Source organism: Asparagus officinalis, chromosome 6, assembly GCF_001876935.1.
Source record: "Asparagus officinalis chromosome 6, Aspof.V1, whole genome shotgun sequence".
Taxonomy (NCBI): Eukaryota; Viridiplantae; Streptophyta; class Magnoliopsida; order Asparagales; family Asparagaceae; genus Asparagus; species Asparagus officinalis.
In genome coordinates, this window is record NC_033799.1 from 78152615 (window position 1) to 78179770 (window position 27156).

Genomic DNA, 27156 nt, shown 5'->3' on the forward strand with positions numbered 1-27156 from the left:
CAGTTGATGGCTTACACAAAGAATTAAGATTTCAGCCATGATTTAATTTAATTCTAAAGAAGCTCAAAGACAAAAGTTGTAGGTCTTTTTGTCAGCTTTCTAACGCATTTTGAATCACCTCATTCCGAAACCGAACGAAAGAGTTAGAACTAAAATACCTGAGACGGTACAAACTAGCTCGCCCAGGGCCGAGTCACTATTTGTTGGCTCGCACAATTTTGAGCCACCAGATGGTGGCTCGCACCTAGAAACACTAAAAATACGTTTTTTGATGGTTTTTGATGGTTTTCACAGGATTCTTCTATTCCAGAGTCTCCCAACTATTTTAAAGCTATCCCTAAATATGGTCAAACGGTTATTAACTACAGATGATGTCAAATCATCAATTCCTATCCTAAAATGCTACAACCGAAGCCTATAAATACAATCCTAGGGCCTTCATGTATGGGAATCTAAAATCAGAGGGTGAGGTACTGTCAAATTGAAGAGTGAAGCACGAATTTTAGAGGAGGGCTAGCAGATCATGGCGAACTTCAGTATAAAGAGGAAGCTATTCGAAGGATCTGAAGCTTGTTCCTCCTTTCCTCCGGATCAAACTTGGTTTTGATCTCGAGAAGATTCATAATCTCACTTGGTCGAGATTAGCACTTCTACGATTATTTCCTTTGTGAAGCAAGAGCATTAATTATCTTTTCTGTCAACCGGATCTGATCCGTGACGGTCCACAGACTAACGCGTCCCCGGTACAGACAAAGTTCTCACGCGAAGCAGCGGCTGATAAACGTCTGTTGCGTGTGTTTTAAGGAGATTGTATTTGTTTATTTTTTATTGTGTAAGAAGATCTTATAAAAAGATCAACTTTTCTCTTTTTTTTAATTTGTAATCGATAAATGATTGTAACAAATTCAATAACAATGAAAAAATTAATTTTCGACGCAAACACAAACCATTGCGTACATAAGACTACCAATGGCTGATGAATATAGCACTCTGCTCATGTGCTCCTTCTCTGCGTCCGTCTTGGGTGATTTCTCCTCAGATAAGTTGAACCCTAGAGCATTGAAAGCACCTTAATGCCACTAGGAAAGAACCCTAGAGGGGGGTGAATATGGTTTATGCTAATCTAATCTAATTTTATGCCAAATTAAAACTTATTAACAAATATATCCTAGCAAATCAGATATGAACAATATACGTGCAAGGATATACAAGTAACACAAGGGTAAACAAAACTACTAAAGTGATAGGGCAATATAAACAACAAGCAATTGACAGAGGCTATATAAAGGATAAGCACGAATATAAAGGAACGCCAATGACAAACATAAACAAACGATATGATCACGGGGTTCGGTCCCCACGACCTACGTATCCGTTCCTCACCTCGACGAGATCTCCACTATCACAACCGAGTTTTCTACGCTCACCCGAATAACGTTTACACCTCACACTCGGTTTTTTAGTTCACCAAAAACTTTACAATCTCTCATAATGTAACTACACTAACTACTACCTCAAGTGTTGGTCTCTAGCCCGTGTCTCCCTCAAGTGTTAGGAATTACAACCTCTCTTTAGACATTACCACCTACCCCACTCCTCTTGGGACGACCCTATCTCTCATCACGCACTCCTCTTGGTGTACTAGTGTAATATAAAGTGAACCTCACAATTAAGCATAAATACAACAAAGTTTGTTCTCTATAATGGATGAGAACACAATGTAAGCTCACACTCTAAGTCACACAATCCCACAACCTAATTATACAATGTATGCAAATATAATAAGCTCAATGGTTATGTGTGTAAACAAAGAGCATCAATAAAACAATTAAACTCAATAATGAAATCTAGCTTATGGAAATTAGAATCAAAACAATAAATAGCTAGAATTGAGTTTAAGAAAACTTCTCTATGGATAACAAGAGAGAGGGAGAAGAGTGAATGCTTAAACACCAAAGGATGATCTCCTCAAGCTCTTGTGAATGTTTCTTCACGAACGAACTCTTGAAATAAACTTAAACAAAACTTAAACACCCTTTTAAAACTTGTTTAAAACTTTTCTTCTTAGTTGAGTTTTTGGTCTGAGGTATGAGGGGTATTTATAGAGACCCCAAGACACAAGAAAAACAAAGCAAAAAGACCAAACCCAAAATAGGACAAAGGCTAAAAAACTAGCCGTTATAGCATTAGTCTACTGACGGCTTCCATCAGTCGACTGATGAGCTGACCGTTAGAGGCATTTTCCAGCTCATCATCGACTGATGAACGTTTATCAGTCGACTGATGGATCATCAGTCGACTGGTTAGTCGACCAAAATAAAATAGAAACTTTTTGTTATTCCAGATGATTTCTTTAGTTGACACATCAGTCGATTGACCAGTCGACTGATAACAGGTTATCAGCCTGTTTTGAACAAAGGCTAAAAATTTAGCCGTTATAGCATTAGTCGACTGACGGCTTCCATCAGTCGACTGATGAGCTGACCGTTAGAGGCATTTTCCAGCTCATCATCGACTGATGAACGTTTATCAGTCGACTGATGGATCATCAGTCGACTGGTTAGTCGACCAAAATAAAATAGAAACTTTTTGTTATTCCAGATGATTTCTTTAGTTGACACATCAGTCGATTGACCAGTCGACTGATAACAGGTTATCAGCCTGTTTTGAATAGTAAAACTGATTTTTGAAATACCTTTAAAAATAGCAAGTAAATTCCAAAAAATATAAAACTTTGGGAAATGATTATAAACATGTAAATGAACATGTTACAAAAAGAATTTTTATAATTGTACTTTACATTTGTGAAAACTCATCATTTTTCAAAACAAGTCTAAAACATGAAAATACAACAACACTTATTTTGTCATTTTGACTAAACCATGTATTGAAAACTTTATAAACTAATTTTATAGACTTGATAAAAGATACAAACTATTGTTGTTAAGTCTATAAACCAAAAACTCAATATTATGCAAAAATGAAGTACTTAACACACATAATATAAAACCTAAACTATTTATACCCAAGCTTGATGAAGGTCTTCAATAAGCTCGACTTGGTACACTTGTGAATGAAGCTTGAACTTGGATCTTCAACTTGAATTGTATTGCTTCACTCCACTATTCCGCTAACATCCATTGGATATGGTCGTGAATGCGCAATTTCATCCATCCTCTAACATATAATTTACTTAGAATAAATACAAAATACAAACATTAGACAAATAATATTAGTTGTAAATTGTTTGTTAATCATCATCAAAACAAAATGACCTAATAATATCTCCCTTTTTGATGATGACAAACAATTTACAAAAAGAGATATATGCATGAAAGAAAATTAATATATAAATTAGAATTATCATGCATATAACCAAAATAAGATATACTCATAATATTTCTCCCCCTTTGACAACATCAAAAGGGAAAAACAAAAGAATGAAGAGAGCGAAAGCTCCCCCTATAAATAAGCACGGTGAGTATAAAATAAATATAGGGATTGCTTCCCCTATCAAAATGCCATATGGAGTATATGCAATAAAGATCATGGCAAACATATGAGCAAGCATAAACATGCTAAATATCACTCACGTTCAAAAAAGGCAATGAGTACACAATTAGATATATCATTATGCAATAGTGTATCATGGCAAAAACCTATAAACCATGTATAAAATAGATTTATAAAATCAAAAGAATGAAAGAACATGAGGATCATGAAAAAAGTTTTCAAATGAAAACAAATCACTCAAATGAAATCATAAATCAAATGAAATCCATAAAAGTAAACCATATAAGGCAAAAGAGGAAAATATATCAAGCTCTTAAGCTTGTTTCAACTATATAAATATTTTAGCACCCGGTAAACACGATTTGGGAAATAAACATCCAATAAATCTGGGGGATTATATAAATACAAACGTCTCATCAAAATCGAAACTATTAATCATGAAAACAAAAGAATTGATCAAAGAAAAGTTGTTTTCATATTCAAAAAAAATTTTCAAAACCAAGACATGAAAAATAAAAAATAATAAAATTCTTGGTTTAAAAATATTTTGGCACCCAAGCATTCTTGGTGCCGGATTGGTTAGGGACATATGACCCCTATCATTCAAGCTCAAAGCCCTAGGGTTATGAACCCTCTTGGGCGCATGTGGTGCACGGACACGGTCATAACAAAAATTACTCAAATGACCCTTCCGATTGTAATATGTGTAATGAAAGAGATCCATTTGTTTTTGTAGACCATTAGCTCAGCACGGGAACCATTTGCAAAAATAGATTGTTCTTTAAAATTATTTTGCAAATGAGAAACTCTTTTAAAATCAAAACAAAATTTGGTCAAATGACCAAATCTACCATAATGATCACATCTATACACATGAGCATGCTTATGATAAGCAATAAGTGCATGTGTGTGTACATGTGATGAAGAAGTCTTATGAGATGTACATGGAGCATTTGTCTTAGTGGATTTTTGTGCATCATAGCAAAATTTAGCAATGTAGCCTTTACGACCACAAATTGAGCATTTGTAAACATTAATATACAAGTGTGCATAGTGGTTAGGTGATTTAGAAGTTTTAGCACTAGATTTAGCACACTTATCCATAAGTTTTTTATAGTTATCAATGCATGTGTTTAAGGTTGAATCCAAACAAGATATGCGGTTTTTTACATGATTCAACTCATTATTAGATAAAACTTTATTGATAATAGAAGTAGAGCAAGTATGGTTATTCTTAAAAGAATCAAATTCATTTCTAAAGCATTCTACTTCTAATATGGCGCTATTTCTCTCATGAGTTAACTAAGCAATATTTGATATTAAAGAAACATGATCCAACTTTAATTTTTCATTGTTTTCTTTTATGATCACATTCTCATTAGAAATAGTCTCAAACCTAGATGCTAACAACTCATGATCGGATTTTAGTTCTACATGCTTGCTTTTTAAACTAACAAAATTGTTATGCAACTTAGTGTAGGCATGCATTAACCTATCATATGTACAAGCGAGTTTATTAATGGATATATCATTATCAGATTCCGAATCGTTTACCACACTAGGGCTATCGTCTAGTGGCCGTGCGCATGATGAGGCTCCACATGAACTTGAAGAGGAAGCTGCCAAAACTTGTCGGATTGCCTCCAAGTTCCCTTGATGTGCTTCTATGAATTTTCATAATTTGTAAGTACTATCAAATGAATCAAGCTTGTTAGAAAAAGATGAATCAAATGCATTACGCAAAATTTCTAACACAAGCTTGTTCATAGTAAACATCTTTTTATTATGTTTGCTCTACTTGGATTTTTCCAACGTGGGCACAATATAACCACAATCAATAACTTCCTACAAATCGATATTTTTAGATTGAACATAGGGGAAAATATTGAATTTTGGAGCAACACTAGGATCATAGCCTAAACAAGATGCACCATTCATATCTATAATATCTATATATATGCAAGCAAGATTACAATAAATCTCAAAACTAGATTAGCACAAAAGATAACTTGGATATTTAACTCAATGTGATTAGACATTAAATCAAAGAGCATCAAGCTCAAATACCAATTGAAAGCACCCTAGTGCCACTAAGAAAGAACCATAGAGGAGGCTAATCCGATTTTATGCCAAATTAAAACTTATTAATAAATATATTCTAGCAAATCAGATATAAACAATATATGTGCAATGATATACAAGTAACACAAGGGTAAACAAAACTACTAAAGTGATAAGGTAATATAAATAATAAGCAATTGACAGAGGCGATATAAATGATAAGCACGAATATAAAGGAACGCCAATGACAAACGCAAATAAACGATATGATCACGGAGTTCGGTCCCCACGACCTACGTTTCCGTTTCTCACCTCGAGGAGATCTCCACTATCACAACTGGGTTTTCTACGCTCACCCAAATAACGTTTACACCTCACACTCGGTTTTTTAGTTTACTGAAAACTTTACAATCTCTTACAATGTAACTACACTAACTACTACCTCAAGTATTGGTCTTTAGCCCGTGTCTCCCTCAAGTGTTAGGAATTACAACCTCTCTCTAGGCATTACCACCTACCCCACTACTCTTGGGACGACTCTCACCACACACTCCTCTTGGTGTACTAGTATAACACAAAGTGAACCTCACAATTAAGTACGAATACAACAAAGTTTGTTCTCTATAATGGATGAGAATACAATGTAAGCTCACACTCTATGTCACACAATCCCACAACCCAATTATACAATGTATGTAAATACAATAAGCTCAATGGTTGTGTGTGTAAACAAAGAGTATCAATAAAACAATTAAACTCAATAATGAAATCTAGCTTATAGAAATTAGAATCAAAACAATAAATAGCTAGAATTGAGTTTAAGGAAACTTCTCTATGGATAACAAGAGAGAAGGAGAAGAGTGAATACTCAAACACCAAAGAATGATCTCCTCAAGCTCTTATGAAGGTTTCTTCACAAACAAACTCTTGAAATAAACTTAAACAAAACTTAAACACCCTTTTAAAACATGCTTAAAACTTTTCTTCTTAGTTGAGTTTTTGGTCTGAGGTATGAGAGGTATTTATAGATACCCCAAGACACAAGAAAAACAAAACAAAAAGCCTAAAAACCCAAAACAGGATAAAGACTAAAAAAACTAGCTGTTACAGCATCAGTCGACTGATGAGCTAACCGTTAGAGGTATTTTCTAGCTCATCAGTCAACTGACGAATGTTTATCAGTCGACTGATGGATCATCAGTCGACTGGTCAGCCGATCAAAACAAAATAGAAACTTTTTGTTATTCCAGGCGATTTCTTAAGTTGACATATTAGTCAACTAACGTCATCAGTCGACTAACCAGACAACTGATAACAGGTTATCAACCTATTTTGAATAGTAAAACTGATTTTTGAAGTACCTTTAAAAATAATAATAAATTCCAAAAAATATAAAACTTTGGAAAATGATTATAAACATGTTAATGAACATGTTACAAAAAGAATTTTTGGAATTGCACTTCACATTTGTGAACACTCATCATTTTTCAAAACAAGTCCAAAACATGAAAATACAACAACACTTGTTTTGTCATTTTCACTAAACCATATTTTGAAAACTTTATAAGTTGATTTTATAGACTTGATAAAAGATACAAACTATTGTTGTTAAGTCTATAAACCAAAAACTCAATATTATGTAAAAATAAAGTTTTGCATAACATGCATTTAACAAAATGATAAATATAAAACATGTATATATATGTAAACAATAATATAGGTTTCATATTTATATAAACTTGTAAACTATAAAACCAAAAACGTGTGTGTGTGTGTGTGTGTGTATGTATGTATGTATGTATGTATGTATGTATGTATATATATATATATAACCAATAAAATGTGTGTGTATATGATTGAGCTTAGAGTACTTAACACACATAATATAAAATCTAAACTATTTATACCTAAGCTTGATGAAGGTTTTCAATAAGCTCGACTTGGTACACTTGCGGATGAAGCTTGAACTTGGATCTTTAACTTGAATTGTATTGTTTCACTCCACTACAACCTCCATTGGATATGATCGTGAATATGTAATTCCATTCATCCTCTAATATATTGTTTACCTATAATAAATACAAAACACAAATACTAGACAAACAACATTAGTTGTAAATTGTTTGTTAATCATCATCAAAACAAAAGGACCCAACAAGCATCTCCAACAAGCTCCTAGTTGGGAGTCCTTGTTGGAGAGCTCTCAAGCCCTTTCAAGACCATGGCCCAACATTTTCAATGCCACATCACCCTCCTAATTAATGTTGATTTTTAACAAGCTCCTAGTTAGGAGCTCCAACAATATCAAAAAAACTACTCTTCTATTTTATTTTTGTTACCCATTACTTTTAATTATATTTAAACCTCTTTTATTTGATTCCTAACAGTTGGACACGATCTTCGAGGGAGCGTGCACTTTCATCGACAACCAATATAATCTTATCCACTATGCACGGTCTTCGAGGTAACCCGTGGTCTTCGAGGTTGCCTATATTTCCACCGACAACCGACATATCCATATCTGTTGGACACGGTCTTCAAGGGAGCATGCAATTTCACTGACAACTGATAGATTCCTATCCGTTGGGCACGAAGTTCAAGGCATCACGCACTTTGACCGTCAACCGACTTATTTCCATAAAATTCGACGCCTTCTCACCTCAACCCATGATCTCCCACAACAAAATGTCTAGCTCATCTAGCTCAAGCGATGATAAAATGACGAAGCCGTTCTTTCTTATGGGGGCTGATGTTGTCGAGGAAGAAGAACAAGAGAAAATTAAAACTACACTTCAACACAAAAGACATATTATGCTCCATCGAAACCGACTGGAAGGCCATAATCGGTTGTTCCAAGATTATTTTGCAAACACACCAACATATCCTCTTCATTATTTTCCTCGAAAATTCAGAATGTCGCATTCGTTATTCCTTCAAATTCACAACGCAGTCTTCGAACATGACAAGTACTTTGTCCAAAAGAGGAGTGGTGCTGGGCAATTAGGACTATCTAGCCTTCAAAAGATTACTGCAGCTATGTGAATGCTTGCATATGGAGCATCCGCTGACTCCGTTGACGACTACGTTCGGATCGGTGAAAGTACGTTGATTAAGAGCCTAAAGGGGTTCGTTCGATCATTTATTAACATTTTTAGGGAGGAATACCTTCGTTCACCAACTAATGAAGAAGTTGCATGCCTGCTTGAGGAAGGTTCACAACGAGGTTTTTCTGGTATGCTTAGGAGCATCGACTGCATGCACTGGACATGGAAGAACTGTCCAACCACCTAGCATGGTATGTATACTGGGCATTTTTATGAACCTACAATTATTTTGGAGGCTGTAGCTAGCAAAGATCTTTGGATATGACATGCCTTCTTTGGACTACTGGGGTCTCACAATGACATCAATATTCTATATTGTTCACCGATTTTCGCACAGCTTGCGGAGGGAAGAGCTTCACCGTGCAACTTTACTGTTAATAGTCATGAGTATAATATAGGATACTATCTCGCTGATGGGATTTACCCAGAGTGGTCCACATTAGTGAAGACTATTCCAGCACCTCGAGGAAAAAAGAATAAGTACTTTGCTCAATAACAAGAGATAGCAAGAAAAGATGTCGAGCGAGCTTTTGATATTGCAAGCTTGATTTACGATTGTTCGTGGACCAGCATGTTTCTGGCAACATAGTGTGCTAAAAGACATCATGAAAACTTGCATCATAATGCATAACATGATCGTTGAAGATGAACAAGATTGTCAATTTGACAACAACTTCGACTTTGTTGATTCAATACCAGTCGTTGAACCTTCTCATGTGCGGACGGTGCTTCTAACTGAGTTCATCCAAAATCATCATCGGATCAGGAACACGCAAATACACAAATCACTAAAGAATGATTTGATCGAGGATCTGTGGCAGCTCAAGGGATCCATAGCCGAGGATTAAGTTTCTTTATGTCTAATGTAATTTCGGCGAACTTGTTCGAGTTGTTGTACTATGCCAATTTTAATTTCAATAAAGTAGTTGTATTCTATGAAGCACCGACATGCGGAAACAAGCCTCGAGTCTGTGTCCGACGCGTGTCGGACGCGGACACGCGTTCGACACGCGTCGGACACGCGATCAACGCCCCGACACGTTAGTTCTAATTTGTGCCATGTTAGTTCTAATTTGTACAATATTAGTTCTAATTTGTACCATGTTAGTTCTAATTTATGCCGGTTAGTTCTAATTTGTACCATGTTAGTTTCTAATTTATACCATGTTAGTTCTAATTTATATCATGTTAGTTCTAATTTGTACCATTTAGTTCTAATTTATGGCATATTAGTTCTAATTTATACCATGTTAGTTCTAATTTATACCATAGTTCTAATTTGTACCTGTTAGTTCTAATTTATGTCATGTTAGTTCTAATTTGTACCATGTTAATTCTAATTTATGTCATGTTAGTTCTAATTTGTACCATGTTAGTTCTAATTTATGCCATATTAGTTCTAATTTGTGACATGTTAGTTCTAATTTGTACCATGTTAGTTCTAATTTGTACAATGTTAGTTCTAATTTATATCATGTTAGTTCTAATTTATGACATGTTAGTTCTAATTTATGCCATGTTAGTTCTAATTTATACTATATTAGTCCTAATTTGTGTCATGTTAGTCCTAATTTGTGCCATGTTAGTCCTAATTTGTACCATGTTAGTTCTAATTTATGCCATGTTAGTTCTAATTTGTGTCATATTAGTTCTAATTTATGTCATGTTAGTTCTAATTTGTACCATGTTAGTTTTAATTTGTACCATGTTAGTTTTAATTTGTACCATGTTAGTTCTAGTTTATGCCATATTAGTTCTAATTTGTACCATATTAGTCCTAATTTGTGTCATGTTAGTCCAAATTTGTACCTTGTTAGTTCTAATTTATGTCATATTAGTCCTAATTTGTACCATGTTAGTTCTAATTTGTGCCATGTTAGTTCTAATTTGTACCATGTTAGTTTTAATTTATGCCATGTTACTTCAATTATAAATCTAGGACAAGATAGTATATGATAATTAGGAAGAACTAATAAGGATGTGATGCGAGTACAATCATAAATCTAATACAAGATAATATATGATTAGGAAGAACCCTTAGACACACACCTCTCCAATATCTCTGCCTGATGCATTGTAAAGTATTGTCGTTGAACTAAACTGAGTGTTGAGAGATCCATCTTCATGATATCATCATCTTGTTTCTTCTGTTTTAGCTCCATTTTTTGATTGGCGGTTTGCTTCATCCATACGAAAGCCTCTCTCATGATGGACTTAGCAGATTCAGACTTAAGGGACTTGGAGTTTTCCACATTTTGTTTTCTCTTGAGCTTTGCCACTTTCCTCCCCTCAGGCCTTGCTATAACATCATCTGAGTCAGTGTTCAACTCGGTGGGGGTTGCTGGAGAGGAATTGTTTGGTGAGGAATCAGAGTTTGTGGTTCTTCTCGGCTGTGATCGAATCTTATTGTAAGATTCAATCTGTTGGATCCACTTTTGATGATGACGCAACTCAACCCAGCAATGGTCAAATATGAATGGATTACCATAAAAAGATTGATATACTTCTTTTACTTTTGTAGTCTACACAGGAGTTAAATTTATAATAATTAAGCATATGATGCTTGAAGAGAATGGTGAAGAAGACAAACGTGCACATAATAAAGAAAAACAGACAATAGATGTAAGTTAAATATTTACCTAGTCAATAATTCTCGTACTAGATCTTTGTCTCCCTTCAATCTGAGCAACACACCCGCAGAACTTGTTGACAGACAGTTGAATCATTGACCAACGATGCATCATTTGGTTTGGTCTGCGGCTCGTTGGATCGATGGAGTATTTGATAAAATAGTCATTAGCTCTATGCCAAAACTTATCTTTGTGTTTCCCCGTACCTTAGATGACTCTTAGCTCATGTTTAACCAAGCAGACACAAGAAGCTTATCCTCGTGGACAGTCCAATTTTCGGACCACGTGTAAGCCTTCTTCTTCTTTGTGGTCGGTGTTTCTTGGGATGATACTTGTTGTGTTGCCGATTGCGAGAACTCATGGATGGAGTGACCTTCTTCTACGACGTCTGTGTAGAATGACGGTCCAAAGGGTGATCCTTCACCGGTAAGGAGTTGCGAATAAAAGTATTGGGAGAGATCCATGAGATTTTTAATTTGATAGGAAAATATAGAGTTTTTTATGAGAGAATTATATGGAATGATTTGTGTAGTGAATTGAGAATTTATAGAATTCCTCTTACTGTTCATGATAATTTTTTAAATCTTAATGGCTAATTTTTAAACAGTTAATTTACTGTTCATGTTAATTTTGAAAAATCATCAAGGGCTAAATTTTAAACGGCTATTTCCAAAGGGTACAAAGGTAGGAGGTTTTTTTTGTAAAAAAAAATTTAATGGCTTGGGAGCTCCGTGGCACAAGCTTTTAGGCTTTGTGCCATGCTAGCCCAAGGAGCTCCCTTGGGACCTTGCTGGAGCATCTCCAGCAAGCTCCCACTACCACCTTAGCCTTATGAGGTGGGGTGAAAGCTTGCTGCAGATGCTCTAAGGTAGAGAGTTCTTGTTTTGTTACCTCGGATAACCACCATAGTATCAGTGGAGATCTTCCACGAATCCCTAGTGAATGTTAAAACATAGCCTTTTTCTCCAAGATGACCGACTTAAACAAGATTTCTCTTCAGCTTCGATATATGTCTGACATTCTTCAGACACCACTTAGAGCCCTTCATCTGAATCTGCACATCTCCTCTTCCAATAATACTGCAAGGCTCGTTGTCCCCCAAATACACTTTCTCAAAGTACCCTGCTACATAGTTTTGAAGAAGCTTCCTATTAACAGTGACGTGGAATAAGGCTCCTGAATCAATAACCCAAGAATCAGTGTCACTGTCCATAGCAAGGATTAAGTATCTTGCATAATATGAGCCTCCTACGCATTTGCATCCTTCTTTGGCGTTTTGCAGACTGAAGACATATGGCCCTCCTAGCCGCAGTTCTAATACTTCCCTTTGATAGGCCTCACCTTCGAGTTCGACCTCTTCTTCTTTGACCTCGATCAATTCCTATTCTGGTTACCCTTATTACGGTTTCGGCCTCTCTGCTCGAGATTTAGGACTGAACCAGAACCTTCTGATTCGGACGATTTTTTTCTAACCTCCTCGGATAGAATCATGCTAATAACCTCGCTCAACTTCAACTTCTCCTTCCCTGTCGAGTTGCTGATTATGGTCACACAACCTGCCTAACTATCCGACAACTGTGATAGTATCAATAGGGCATGCACTTCGTCATCAAACATGATATCGACAGAGATAAGTTGATCAACAATCTTGTTGAACTCGCTGAGATGTAACGTGAAGGTGTATCCTTCTACCATCTTGAGGCTGAAGAGACATCTTGTTTGCGGCTGACGGTTACTCGTACATCTTTGTAAGTGCTTCCTTAAGCCCTACCGTCGTCTTCTCCTTCAATATGTTGTGGGTGACTGATTTGGCGAACGATAACTGTATCTACCCTAGAGCCTTCTGATCTAGTATTTTCTAGTCCTCGTCGATCTCCTCCGTCTTCTTTCCCTTAGCTTTGCCCATTAATTAACGGTAAAGATCCTTCTGGTAAAGATAATCCTCCATCTGTGACTTCCAGTAGAGAGAAGTCTGATCCATCAAACTTCTTGATCTTCGATTTGCTTTCTTCTGCCATCTCTCATACAAATCTTCTGAACAAAGCTCTGATACCAGTTGTTGGGGTTGCAACAATGATAACACGTATCCTACCGGATCTTGTATCGAAAGTATAGCAACCAAGAAATTAGAGCAAATATAAAAACTTGTAGGAAAGAGTAAACAAAGAGAGAACATCAGATTTAACGAGGTTCGACAAACGTGCTTACTCCTCGGGAGCCACACCAGAAAATTTCTTGATTAACTGAAGATTACAATGCCTGAAAATGGCCACTCTCTCTAATATCTTTGGTCTTAAAATGTTCAGAAAATCCTCTCAAAGACAACTCTTTTTCATGTACTTACAAACCCTAAAACGTTTAAGGTTTATGTATGAAACCTAGCCCAAAACAATTTCTAACCCGAACCTGGAAAGCTGGAAAACCCGACATTAGTCGACTGGTGAGAACAATTTCTTCTTGTGCACTACTTGTGCACGTTATCGGTCGACTGATAACTCTCATCGGTCAACTGATGAGCTCCTATCGGTCGATTGATAAGTGTCGGTCGACTGAACAGAAACTTTTCACAAATGTAGAGGGTTTCGTCAGTCGACTGATCTTCTCTTCGGTCGACTGATCTGGGAATCGATCGACTGATCTGCCTCGTTGGTCGACTGACCAGAGGTTTTTCCTACTGTTGATTTGTTTTCAGGTTTCAGTCTTCATACATCCAAAACCAACAGTTGTAAAAGCACAAGTATGTATTATTGGCAGCCTTATATGCTGGCACGACATTTATGAGTGTGCTTATCTGCTTTGCTTTAGAGAATAAAAACCAAAATCTTAGTTGATGGGGAACCGAGATTGATCACTATCCGTTTGGCTTCATGTTTGACGGAGTCTGGGATTGTAATTAGAGAATGTCCAGTTTTCTAGTAAATGAATGAGGGTTTGTTATTGCATGTTCAATATACATACATTGCAATGACAAAGCATTAACAACTGAAGAGTAAGAGAGGAGAATATGGAGTTGTAAAAGGATGGGCGATCTTAATCTCCTATGAAGAAGGAATTTGAACTGCACATGTTCAATTCTGTATCTTTTGGTTATTTCTAACTTTGTGTCCCATGTGGAGAACCGTAAAGTTCTAGTGTGCCCATAAAAGCTTGCAGAGAAATGTGAGAGACCTCAACATTGCAAAATAATAAATTTTCTCCTTCACTACGGCATTTCATTATCAAATATCCTTTCAGCTTAGGCGATTCGGAGGCGATTTTTTCAGCAAGGCGATTTTTTCTCGTTGATCTTAGATTTTCTTCTGGGATCTGAGATATTCAGGAAATCTTCGAGTCTAGGGTTTCTATTTTCAATCTTCATTTTTTGTTTTTCTCGTTGATTTTAGATTTTTCCTATTTTCTTGTTCTTTTTTTGGTCTGTGATGGATTTTTTGGGAATGGATTTGGGTCATGAGCCGAATCCAAAGGAATTCATGGCCCGCAATATTTGGGGAGAGCATTATTTTTCTTCTGTTTCGAAATTTTCTGAGCCCAATCATTCTCTTCAAACCCAAGGTGAGAAAACTAGGGTTAAGTTTGATGAACTAGGGTTAAAGTTTGCGGTGGGGATTGATCCATCGCGGAGATCCCAAGAAGAACTGAAGGAAGATATTTCTAAATGGGAATGGGTGAATGTTGTGAAGAGAAACCCTAAACCGCCGCCTCCCCAAAATTCTTTATTCCACAGATGAGGTGGAACATTTTTCATTTTAATCCACACAAATGCTTTTCTTTTTTCTACCACATTTCCTTCCCAAGCACTCCATCTTCTAAATTTAATTTTACACGATCTCAAGTTGATTACCCCCATTCTAATCAGATCATCCATTTGTTTCCATGGTTGAATTTTAACCAAAACTTCACCATTAGTAAACAACCTCACATCCCAGTGCTTATTCATAGGAAAATAAGCTCTCAAATCCAATTCTAATCTTTCCAGAGAAATATTACCTCCTTCAACAAAAGAAACTATAGCAAAGTTTCTAAACTTCTGAAAACTAGAATTAACTTCGTTGAAGGAGGTAATATTTCTCTGGAAAGATTAGAATTGGATTTGAGAGCTTATTTTCCTATGAATAAGCACTGGGATGTGAGGTTGTTTACTAATGGTGAAGTTTTGGTTAAAATTCAACCATGGAAACAAATGGATGATCTGATTAGAATGGGGGTAATCAACTTGAGATCGTGTAAAATTAAATTTAGAAGATGGAGTGCTTGGGAAGGAAATGTGGTAGAAAAAAGAAAATCATTTGTGTGGATTAAAATGAAAAATGTTCCACCTCATCTGTGGAATAAAGAATCTTTTGACTTGATGGTTAAGCCTTTTGCTGATCTTGTTGAATTGGATTCATTAACAAATGCATGTACAGAGTTTGTGGATGCTGTAATGTTGGTTTGTTGCTTAGAGTATATAGACATTCCTAAAATTTTGAAGGTTGTTGTTGGAAAGAATCAATATAACATTGAAGTTTCTATCATGTCTATTATGGGTGAAGCAAATGAAGGGGAAAAGAAAAAACAAAAGGTGGACCAACTGGATGATACTAACCAAAGTTCTTATCAAGATAAATGGTTTAAAGGAAGGAAGGATAGTGGATCTGGTTCTTCTTCTCTGAAAGGATCTGAAACCACTTCATGGAATGTTAAGCAAGACTTGAGGAATAATCCATGGAATTCTCCTGCTGCCAGATTATGGGCTGATGCAAAAGTCTTCTATCAGAATAAAAAATCTGAGTGAGGAACTTGGGGAGAGAAGATATCAATAGATGTTGATGTGGAGCAACAACCAGAACAGGTGGTAACTGATGTGGAAGATTATTTTGAGCAGCTGATTGATCTGGGGGTTGAACAACAGTCAGAACAGATAAAGATGAATGATATTGGAGTTCTTCCTGATCAAATAATGGAGTGTGGTGAGGGTAATGGTGAAGAAGTTGAAAAGAATTCTCAATGTGAAAAGGAATCTAATATGACTCTTATCAGGGAAGATATGACAGATTTCAAAGAGGGAGAGACTTCTTTTAATGAAGAAAGTTCTGCTAAGAATGATAATAGTGAGGCTGATAAATGGATAATTCTTCCAAAGCATTCCAGCATTGAGGAAATCTCAGAGAAGGAAGAGGATATTCCTATTATTCAACCTCTGAACTCTTTACCACCCATGGAATATGAAGCTGTTCCTAACGTTAATTTTGTCAGAAGATGTTCAAGGTTTGTGGATATGGAACCCATGTCTGCACTGGATAGGGCTACATCCAGAGCTGCAAAGAAAAATATCTTACAGAATATTCCAGGTGCCTCTGCTAGTGAATCAGGTGAAAACTCTTCTTCTTTGGGCTCTAATTTTGCTCCAATTCTATTTGATGCTTGTTCTAATAAGCAGTTACAAAATTATGCTTCTAAATGTGCCATCATTCTTGAGCCTCAAGGGAATTTTGATCCCCTTGAAAAAGTGAGGCAGATGGAACAGGAGAGAGCTACTTTTGAGTAGGCTCCAGTTTTGATTTGAGGAGTTTGTTTTGTTGTCTATGTTAGTTACATGGAATGTAAGAGGATTGGGCTTGAGCTCAAAAAGATTTGGAGTTAAAGATTTTTGTCAAATGAATAAATTTGAAATTATTTGTTTGCAAGAGACAAAGTTAAGTTGTTGTACTGACAATATTTTTAAAAGTCTGGGAGGTAACATGTATGATTGGGCTTTTGTACCTTCTAATGGGGCTTCTGGTGGAATTATGGTTGGCTGGAATAACAATGTTTGGAAGAAAAATCAGGAAATTGCTGGTAAGCATGTTTTGTCAGTTATGTTAAAAAATAAGAAGAATGGCTTTATATGGACCATCTCTTCTGTATATGGACCATCTCTTCTGTATATGGTCCTCATTGTAATAAGGAGAGAGTTCTTTTTTGGCAAGAACTGAGAGATGTTAAAAACTCTTTTTCTGGACCTTGGGTTGTGGTTGGTGATTTTAATGTCACTATTAATTCTGCAGAAAGAAAAGGGAAAACTAATCACAGAAAAGATATGGAAGATTTTAAAGAAGTGATTAATGAGTTGGAATTAATAGATAGTCCTCTTCATGGAAGAAAGTTTACTTGGACAAATAAAAGAAGATCTCCTTCTATGGCTAGACTTGACAGAGTTTTCTTTAACTCTGAATGGGAAGATTTCTTTCTTTTTTCTAGACAACAAGGTCTTAGCAGCCAGTTATCTGACCATGCTCCTATTAGTTTTGACTGTGGGGAAAATCAACAACAAGTAAAAAATTTTAGATTTGAAAAAATTTGGTTACAGTCTGATGATTTTATGAAAAGTGTACCTATCTGGTGGAATTGTGCTCCTAAGAGTGAATCTGCTGCTAAAAACATGGTGGGTAAAGTAAGATTTATGAGAAAGTGTATCAAGCAATGGGTACATTCAAAGTTTTATAGTGTTAAACAAAAAAAGAAAGATCTGTTGGACAGTCTGTTAGAATGGGATGTTATGGAGGAGAATAGAGATTTAGAGGATGATGAAGTAATTAAAAAAAATAAGATTATCATTCAATTAAATGAGATTCTGCTTCAAGAGGAGCAAATGTGGAAACAAAGATCAAAAGCTCATTGGCTTAAAGAAGGGGATAACAATACTGCATATTTTCATAAAATTGCCAATGGTAGGAAGAGGAATAATTTGATTTCTTCCATCATGCATAATGATGTTGAAGTAAGTTCTGAGTTTGGTATAGCTCAGATTTTTTCAGAACATTACAAACAGATATTTGGTCAAAAGGTGTCTCATAGATGTCAGCTAGATTGGAATGGTTTATTCCCTTTTGTTGATTGGAGTCCTAGGGATATTGAAATTCCTTTTTCTGAGGAAGAAATTCATAAAGCCATTTTTGATATGAATGGTGATAAGTCCCCTGGTCCTGATGGTTTTCCTGCTTTGTTTTTCCAAGTCTTTTGGGAGACTGTGAAAAGGGATATTATGAGGCTTTTTGAGGAATTTTATGAAGGTGAGATTAACAGAATTAATTATGCTCATATTGTTCTTATTCCAAAGAAAAATGAGGCTAATACTGTTAATGATTTTAGACCTATCAGTCTCCTTAATGTGATTTACAAAATTATTACAAAAGTTTTGACAAATAGATTAAACCCCAAACTTGAGTGGCTTATTGATTCAGTTCAGTCTGGTTTTATTAAGAACAGATTGCTGATTGATGGGATAGCTGCAGCTCAAGAGATCATTGATGACTGTTTCCAAAATAATAAAAAAGGAGGAATTCTTTTAAAATTAGACTTTTCAAAAGCCTATGATATGTTAGATTGGGATTTTATGTTGGAGGTTTTAAAGGCTAAAAACTTTGGTGAGAAATGGATTAATTGGATGAATATGTGTTTAAAAGGAGGCATGTCTGCTATTACTATCAATGGTAAACCTGGAAGTTGGATTATGTCTAAAAGAGGTGTTCGTCAAGGAGATCCTTTGTCACCACTTCTTTTTGTGTTGGCAGCTGATGCTTTTACCAGAATGTTGTCTTTAGCAGTTAACTCTTATCTTATTGAAGGCTTAGGCCCTGTTAATATGGATCATAAAATTGTTTGTTTACAGTATGCTGATGATACATTGATTTTTTGTAAAAATAAAAGAGAACAGTTAATAGTGTTGAAACTGATTTTGTATTGTTTTGAGTTGGCATCAGGGTTAAAGATTAATTTCAATAAGAGTGTTCTTATCACTCTTAAGAATAATGAACCTTTACAAAAGAATTTGGCTATTATGTTGAATTGTAAAAGTGGAAATTTTCCTATTACTTATCTTGGAGTGCCTTTAAGGCCTGGTAAATTGAAGAAAAATGACTGGCTCCCTTTGATTGATAAAATTGAAAGGAGATTATCTTTGTGGAAAGGCAGATCTTTATCTAGAGGAGGTAGACTAGTTTTAATCAACTCAGTTCTATCTTCTATGCCAATTTTCTAGCTTTCTTTTTTTCTTTTTCCTTCATGGATCATTGATAAAATTGATAAAATGAGGAGAAGATTCTTATGGACTGGATCTTTAGACAACAAAAAATGCACTAATTTGGTGAAATGGGAGGAGATATGTAGACCTAGACACTGTGGTGGTTTAGGTATAATAAATTTGAGAATCATGAATAAAGCTCTTTTAGGTAAATGGCTTTGGAAATGGTTTGATGGAAGGCCTGGCATTTGGAAACAAATTAGTTTTTACAAATATTTTGAAAAGAAAAGCTGGACAGATTATATTCATTCTGGGAGAAAACTTCTATCATGCTTTTGGAGAAATTTTAGTGTTAATTTTGAAAGTTTTCTATGCAGTTCTCAGGTGGAAGTTGGAAATGGAAACCATACTTTGTTTTGGCTGGACAAATGGTTAGGCTCATTTACTCTGTCTTCTTTATTTCCATCCTTATTTGCTATAACTTTGTATCCTTTTGCTGCTATTAATAGCATGTTAAAAAAAGAGGATAATATGTGGAGATGGAACATTCAGTTTAAGAAAGAAGTAGTTGGGGTTCTGGTTCCCCAATACTGTTCTATGATGAGATTAATAAATTCCATTTGTTTAGAGCAAAAGGATGATACAAGGAAATGGCTTTGGGAAACAAAAGGGAATTTCACAGTGAGGTCTTTCTATCAAGTTTTAATTGATGGGGGTGTAAGATATGATTGTGCAAATTTATGGCAGCTTCCTATCCCTTTAAAAGTGAAAGTTCTAGTTTGGTTGGCACTTAGACAAAGCTTAAATACAAAGGATGTGCTGGAAAAGAAAGGAGTCCTCTTGGATAAAACTTGCTGTTTATGTTCTAAATTGGAGGAGAATCATACACATCTTTTCATCAAATGTGAGTTTGTTTACTCAATATGGAGATCGATTCAATTCAAATTGGACACTGAGAATACTTTTAGTTTAGACTCTTTGAAAGATATTTGGCTTAATTGGAAGACTGGAGATATTGCGAATAGTAAGCTGAAAAGGGATGTGATCATTTGTTCTTTGGTCTGGTGCATTTGGCAAGAACGTAACGATAGAAATTTTTCAGATAAAAAGAAGAAGTCCCTTGAGCTCTTGAACAAAATTATGACCTTCGCAACTTTTTTGCTAGGTGCTGAAAGAGTCTCTGCTCGAGCTGCTAGACTGAAGGAGAGGCGGAAAAAGAGGAATGCTGTTAGCCTCCAAGCTGCTGGAGTGGCCAGAAATGAAGATAGAAATGTGGAGAGTTTGGTGATTCAGCTAGAGTGATGAGATACAAAAGGTGCAGCTGTGATGTTTTTTGTTTTCTAAAACTAAAAACTCAGTTACATTGTGAACTGCTCTTCTTTTGGTCTTTTGTTAGATCTTTTTTTATCTTCCCTCTTTTGAGTATGTACAGAGGGGTGGTGTTTTTCTTCTTTGTATGTAGTTGCTGATATGGACTGTAATACTCACTCTTGGTTGGGGGTGAGTATTTTATGTAACAACCATTTTTGTTAATTTAGCTGGCTGGATTACCTTTGTGGTAATCCATCCTTTTTCTCAAAAAAAAAACATTACAAAATAATAATAATAATAATAATAAAAGAACTAATTTTAACATTTAAACTTTGGGGTTAAAACCCCTCATTTGCCCTTCCTAATAATTGTGGGCTGTGCTGGAGTCCCGGCAAATATCCTGTTGAGGAGGAGGAGAGGAGGCAGGCAGGAGACGTCGTTGTCGGATCGAGATTGCTTCAATCCTCCTGCCTTGCTACGACGAGCACGAGAAGGGAGAAGAAGAAGAAGAAAAGCGGCATCGGGCGGCGGCGGCCGCAGGGGATTGAGGAAGTGCTCCTCATTAATACACCGTCTTCCAAATCCATTTCTTCTTTCTTCCCGCCGCTGCGCTGCCAAATTAAGGAACGTTTTTCAACTTGCGGAGGCTTTCGCTGCTCTTGCACTCGCGCCCTGAACGCACTCGGCCTATGGCTACCTACGGTACCCTCTCTCTCTCTCTCTTCTGCTCATCTCTCAGTCATCTCTCGTCTCGTCTCCTCTATTCGCATCTCTTTATCATCCGCGCGACCAAATTTTGCAAACGCGAACTCTATTTGCGATTTTTATATTCCCCAAAAAACGCCCCATTCAAAAAATAATTGCCAAAAACGCGACCTGCGTTTCAGCCTCCAAGCGCTGAAAACCGTAGTGTTCGGTTTTTGAAAAAAACTTCTGCGCGAAACTTCACGCGAGTTTGAACTCGCCGTGAAGTTTCATAGTACAAAAAAACTTCAACGCGCAGGGAAGTTCAACTCCGTGAAATTTCGGAGAGGTTTTTTTCAAAACCGACCTGGTTTAGCGCTGAGGCTGGTGAAACGCAGGCTCCGGTTTTGCAAATAAAACTTGGTGGGCGTCTTTTTTTGGGAATAAAAATCCAAATAGGTTTTGGTTTTGAAAATTGTCCCTATTCATCGCTCCATGTTTATTTTATTTCTTCTTCTCTACGCCTCATAGCCTCTTAATATAGAGAAAAAAGAAACTAAAAACCACTTCCTTTCTTGTTAAACCCATAGACCCTATAGCTGCACTTTTATTTCTCTTCAATCAATTAAAGCCCCTATTCTTTACTACCAGCCTTTTAATATTTATTTATTTCTTGCAATCCACTGCGCGCACGCAACGATCGACCAGGCTGCACACCCCCATGGATTACTCTTGGCTGATTCTCCACTTAGCGTGCGCCTAAAGTGCTAGTCATTCCCATTCCTACAGCTATATTATCACCCAACCCGTTTTTTTTAATTAACTAATTATAATATAATTATAAGGAGAGGCCCCATCTTACAATGACACCGCGAAACTTTAGGAGGCTGTTTAGGTTACCGGTTTTTGTAAGGGGAACAGCAGGGAAAGCCTGCATCAAAAATGTAGATATTTTTAGAACAGCTTCACCCCAAAATCGCCGCCTCTATAAGGCCGCGCGTTTGTTTTAGTTTTTTGCGCCTTAGAGCTATATGAATAGGGGGGGCGAAAGCTTGCCAATGTGTGCGCAGCTTTCTCCAGCGCCAAACGCCTCTTTAAGAGGGTTTTGGGAGTAAGCGCCCACCAATTTGGCAGCCTGTCGCCCCCTACGCGCCAGGTAAAAAAATTTTACCCAAACGCGCCCTAAAAAAGCGAGATTTTTAGCCGAGGATATAGCTCAAAAAAAGCTGATATTTTTTGGCAGCTCTTCCCTTTTTATCCGATCCAATAAAACGGAATCCACAAACAGCCTTATTCTACACATATGTATGCGTCGCTGACAATATGCTAATCTCCCGGAAACGAAAGAAGTCATTAAGAATTCCCAAATTAACCGGCATTCCCCTGGGATGAATGTGGATGAGAAGTTGTAGGAGTTGTCTCTGGCAATTATCCTGATTTCGATCTATCAATTTTTAAAACAAACACATATATTGGAATCCTTAAAATACGAAAAAAACTCATTTTTAATAACCCAAAACTGTGTAAAATGCCATACCAAATGCCAAAATTTTTGGTGAACAAACACCCCTAATTAAACCTCTAGTTTTCATCGTCTGACAGGCACGTTTCGGCCAAAACGATTGAACCCACAGTCTCTGGGTGAATATCTTTGACAATAAACCAGTAAGCCACAAAGCAATATAAAACAGGTCCTCATTCTGCTTCAATATCAACTCATTGAACAGAAAAGCTGAACTGCAGTCCCTGAAATGTGGCTGTAGATTTCTGATTGTCAATAGATTATGCTTTTTCTGCATTATATCTGTTGTCTGCTTTTGCTGAAATTTGTAATTTCTGCGAAGTCTATTGAGCAGCTGTGACATTTTGATATGAGAAGGATAGATAAGATGCAAATTCAGTTATACTGACTTTTCAAGGCAAAATATGCACGCATAATTTTGACAGATTGAACAAAGATAGATATGAGTATGTTTTTTAATAGCCTTAGTAATTTTTTTCGATGTTTCATATTATATTGTCTTCAGAGGTTATTACTGAGCCATTATCTGGAGAAGCTTCTTCGGATTTACCCCTCAAGAACAGAATGTAAACTTACTCTTCGCTTCTGACATACAAACGAGACATCTAGTACACTCAGAATCGGAAGAGGTATGTAGATCACCTGCACACACCCTTACTAGTTTTCATTGTTTCTCCTTTCATGTTGTAACATAGATGTTCCATATTATTTTACATCACAATACTATATTCCTGAGGCTCCTTTTCGTTTGGTTGAGTATAGTCTTGTAAGTCGGTTAGATCTGAATATTTAAATATTATGTCCTACTGAGAGCGTGAGAGGGCGTTGACAGAGAAGCATTAAAAGGCCTAACATGGGCTGTTTATGTTTCTTAATGGAACACCTTGTTAGATTTATGAAAATTTGTTGTGCTTATTCGTTATCAACTGAGTATGGTAATGCATGTATTCTTTTTTCTTATCGTTCTTGTTCCATCATATTATAGATCTTCTCACATGATGAATTATCATTTTTATTGTGTTGGCAGTAATGTTGATCTTCTTTTGTTGAAAGACTGGATCAGGAAAGGTTGCTAATATCGGTTATAGGCTGGCACGAAAACTGCTCAGCCAGAGATATCTAGAATGGAAAAACCATTATCGGGCTATGTAATATCCTGGTAGCAATAAAATTATTTCTGACAGTGTGATTTGATCTCCCAGAAGCTGCCGGTTTGTTGCTCTCCTTAAACTACATGAACTGATATATGCATTTTCTGTTCCTAATGCGCTACTTTACTCTTGTTCTATTATGCTGTTCCTTGATAAGGCTTTATGTATTTTCTTATACGTGCTTTTAAATGCAATATTATGAGCTTGCGCCTTTGAAACCATGAACTTTGGGACATTCCAGTTAAGTAATTGATTATTTTTCTTCTTGTGTCTCGTTTCGCAATTGACTATTTACCTTGAGGCAAATTAAGAGTCATATTGCCCTCTATTGTTATAATTTCAAGAATGAGAGCAACTAGTATAGAATTTTTGTGGAAGGGAATGCATAGCAGGGGACAAGTAAATGCGGATGATCCATGAAAAATACACATAAATCGCACACAGCATTAAGTTACCGGATGTGGATGCTTGTCCAAACCATTGGGTACTGGGCATGGCAAATTATAAAAAGGTAGCGTAATGCGTGACATGGCTGATAAAGCCTATACATATCTGCTAATTATTTTTCATTTCTACTTATTATGAGATATGTAAAATTTCTTAGAACATTTTTGTTTCCTTTTACTATATAGATTTATAAATTAGAAAATTGCTCATTTTGAACGCCAATATCCAAAAGACACTTTAGCATATAATAATTCTAAACTTGTACATCGCTGAGAGCCCGACACCCTATCGAACGAGTTATTGTATATGAAAATGTAGGATACACGTCCATTGTCGATGAGTGTTTTAAAGATAAGGCATCATTACAATTGAATACATATTTGAAAAGGTGTATTGCGTAACCAAGGAGTGTCCCACCTTTGTAAATTTCAGTGTCCGGTATGCGGCTTACAATACCCTACTCACACGCGTTCAGCCATAGGAACGCTACTTCATGCAACACGATAGATGCCAGATTAAAGCAATCCCATGCTTGCATCTAGACATATTGATAGATCCTAACCGATATAGCATGGCACTCATAAAGAACCTTTAAAACAACAATGCATATCACTTTGCCAATCTAACCAACTAATGCGCAAGTAACTATGAAGTTCAGGTCTGAAATTGTATGTTAGCTATAAAATTTGCTACTTTTGCACTATCATTAGATACAAAAAGAAATAGCTATGAGTTTATTGAACATGGCTTACACGACCGAATGATGGCAATTCATCACTAAAAGCAATTCAATTTATGAAAATAATAATCCGATTGACCAAAGAAAAAATAGTACAGTGAGTGGTAATTGAAGACCCAAACGAATCCAATTTTAACAAGATTAAATTTCTGAATTTTTCACTAAGCTCACGAATTTCAGCGGAAACTAAGAGGCCTTTCAGTCCTGCGTCCATTTATTAACTCAAAGATATACCTAAACACAATAAAAAATATCTTAAATAAAACAAATTCAAGAGCTCAAGCTAAATTTAAAACTAGAAATTCTCTGATGCTAAATTTTTTTTTTCCCTTTTTTTTTTTTTTTCCCTTTTTCCACCCCTCCTCCAAATCCTTTAGAATAAGCCTTTCACATGTGATCACCCGAGCAGTGGCGACTTACTTCTTTTCAAATGGGCGTTCACCATTCCACAGTACTATATCAGAGTAATAATTAGTTCGCCCAAAGCATTACCAATTAGAAATGAATAGGTTATAGGATTCTGTCTGTGTGGACACTCATCCGTTAGAAAAAATCTAGTTTCAATTTGGATGAAGGTTTAGTTATAGGCAAAGCCTGAGTTCCGTAAGCGTTACAACCCGAAACCGCAAAGACCAATTCAGTGTCAATAGAGTTTTGCTAAACTATTGTTTCACAATTAATTGATGTTTTCTTGAAACCGGACTTGGCCAAAATTCACTGTGACCTTATGCGCTGGATCTAAACCCCCATTCCTTATTTAAGAAAAGATTTAGCGAAAATACTTTTCAGAAAATCAGCCTATTGACAATTCTTTCCAAACATCACCAAAATAGTTAACCCCCTAGTTATGAAAAGGGATTTTGTACATACTTCAGTCTCGTTTTTAATTTAAAATAAATACTGATTTCATTCAAACGCATAGTATCCTCGAATAGCAAAGCAGGCGGTACGAAATTACTGCATATAATATCCATGTTCTCAGATACTTGATAATGTCCATATCCTATTATATCGAATACATATATTGTTCTTTTTGCCGATTATTTTCAAATATAAATATTTTGATATCTGTGCTGATCAGACAATTGCAAGTACTTTGTCTTAGATTAGTATCTTAAGACGATTTGAAGGCTCAATGACGTAACCTAGAAGCTTTTTGTGGTGTATTAGACACATTGGACAGACTCTGATTTAAGGATTTGTTTATCTAGACTATTCCTATATAACTAGGCCTTTTATACTTAGTCTATGCTCATTTTCTTCATGATTCAATGTTTTTTGTATTTCTTTGTCCTTACATCTAATCCAGATATGTATCCGATTTTGCTGCCGATACAAAGATGACTTTTATCCGGGCCAAAGTTTCATATCCGTGTGTAGTAAAACGTATGCCAGATAGCGTTAAGCCATTACTTAGATGCACGTCTTGTTAAACGTCATCATCTCCGGGCTGTTAATGTCAACACCACCGGCACTACAGGGCTTACAGGGCCAAATACGGTACAGTGCACGCCAACACATAATAATGGCCGCCACTAAGCTACAGTGTATCTATCGCTCAGCTACATATTATATTGTGTTAATTCTTGTGTATATATAGCTTGTAATCTATCCAAACACATAATCAAGAAATCAGAGTTCTCGTCAATACCTGTTTAACAATGGTATCAAGGCAAATTCCACAAATTATTCCATCTCTGCTCTGTGGTGCCTGGTTTCAGCCTCAGCGCTGAAACCAGGTCGGTTTTTGAAAAAAACTCTCCGAAACTTCACGGGAGTTGAACTCCCGTGAAGTTTCATAGTACAAAAAAACTTCACGGGAGTTCAACTCCCGTGAAATTTCGGAGAGTTTTTTTCAAAAACCGACCTGGTTTCAGCGCTGAGGCTGAAACCAGGTCGGTTTTTGCAAATAAAACTGAGTGGGGTCGTTTTTTGGGAATAAAAATCCAAATAGGTTGGTTTTGAAAATTTGTCCTTATCATCGCTCCTGTTTTATTTTATTTTCTTCTTCTT

The 27156-nt window shown here is 36.2% G+C and overlaps 1 protein-coding gene and 1 pseudogene across 1 annotated transcript; both read left to right on the forward strand.

Moving 5' to 3' along the window:
- LOC109846369 overlaps positions 1–14224 on the forward strand; it is a 17622-nt pseudogene extending 3398 nt beyond the window's left edge.
- On the forward strand, positions 19430–20851 carry LOC109845302. Its single transcript, XM_020414537.1, has 2 exons — positions 19430–19720; positions 20455–20851. The coding sequence occupies exons 1-2, from the start codon at positions 19522–19524 to the stop codon at positions 20589–20591; spliced, it is 336 nt and encodes a 111-aa protein (XP_020270126.1). The 5' UTR covers positions 19430–19521; the 3' UTR covers positions 20592–20851.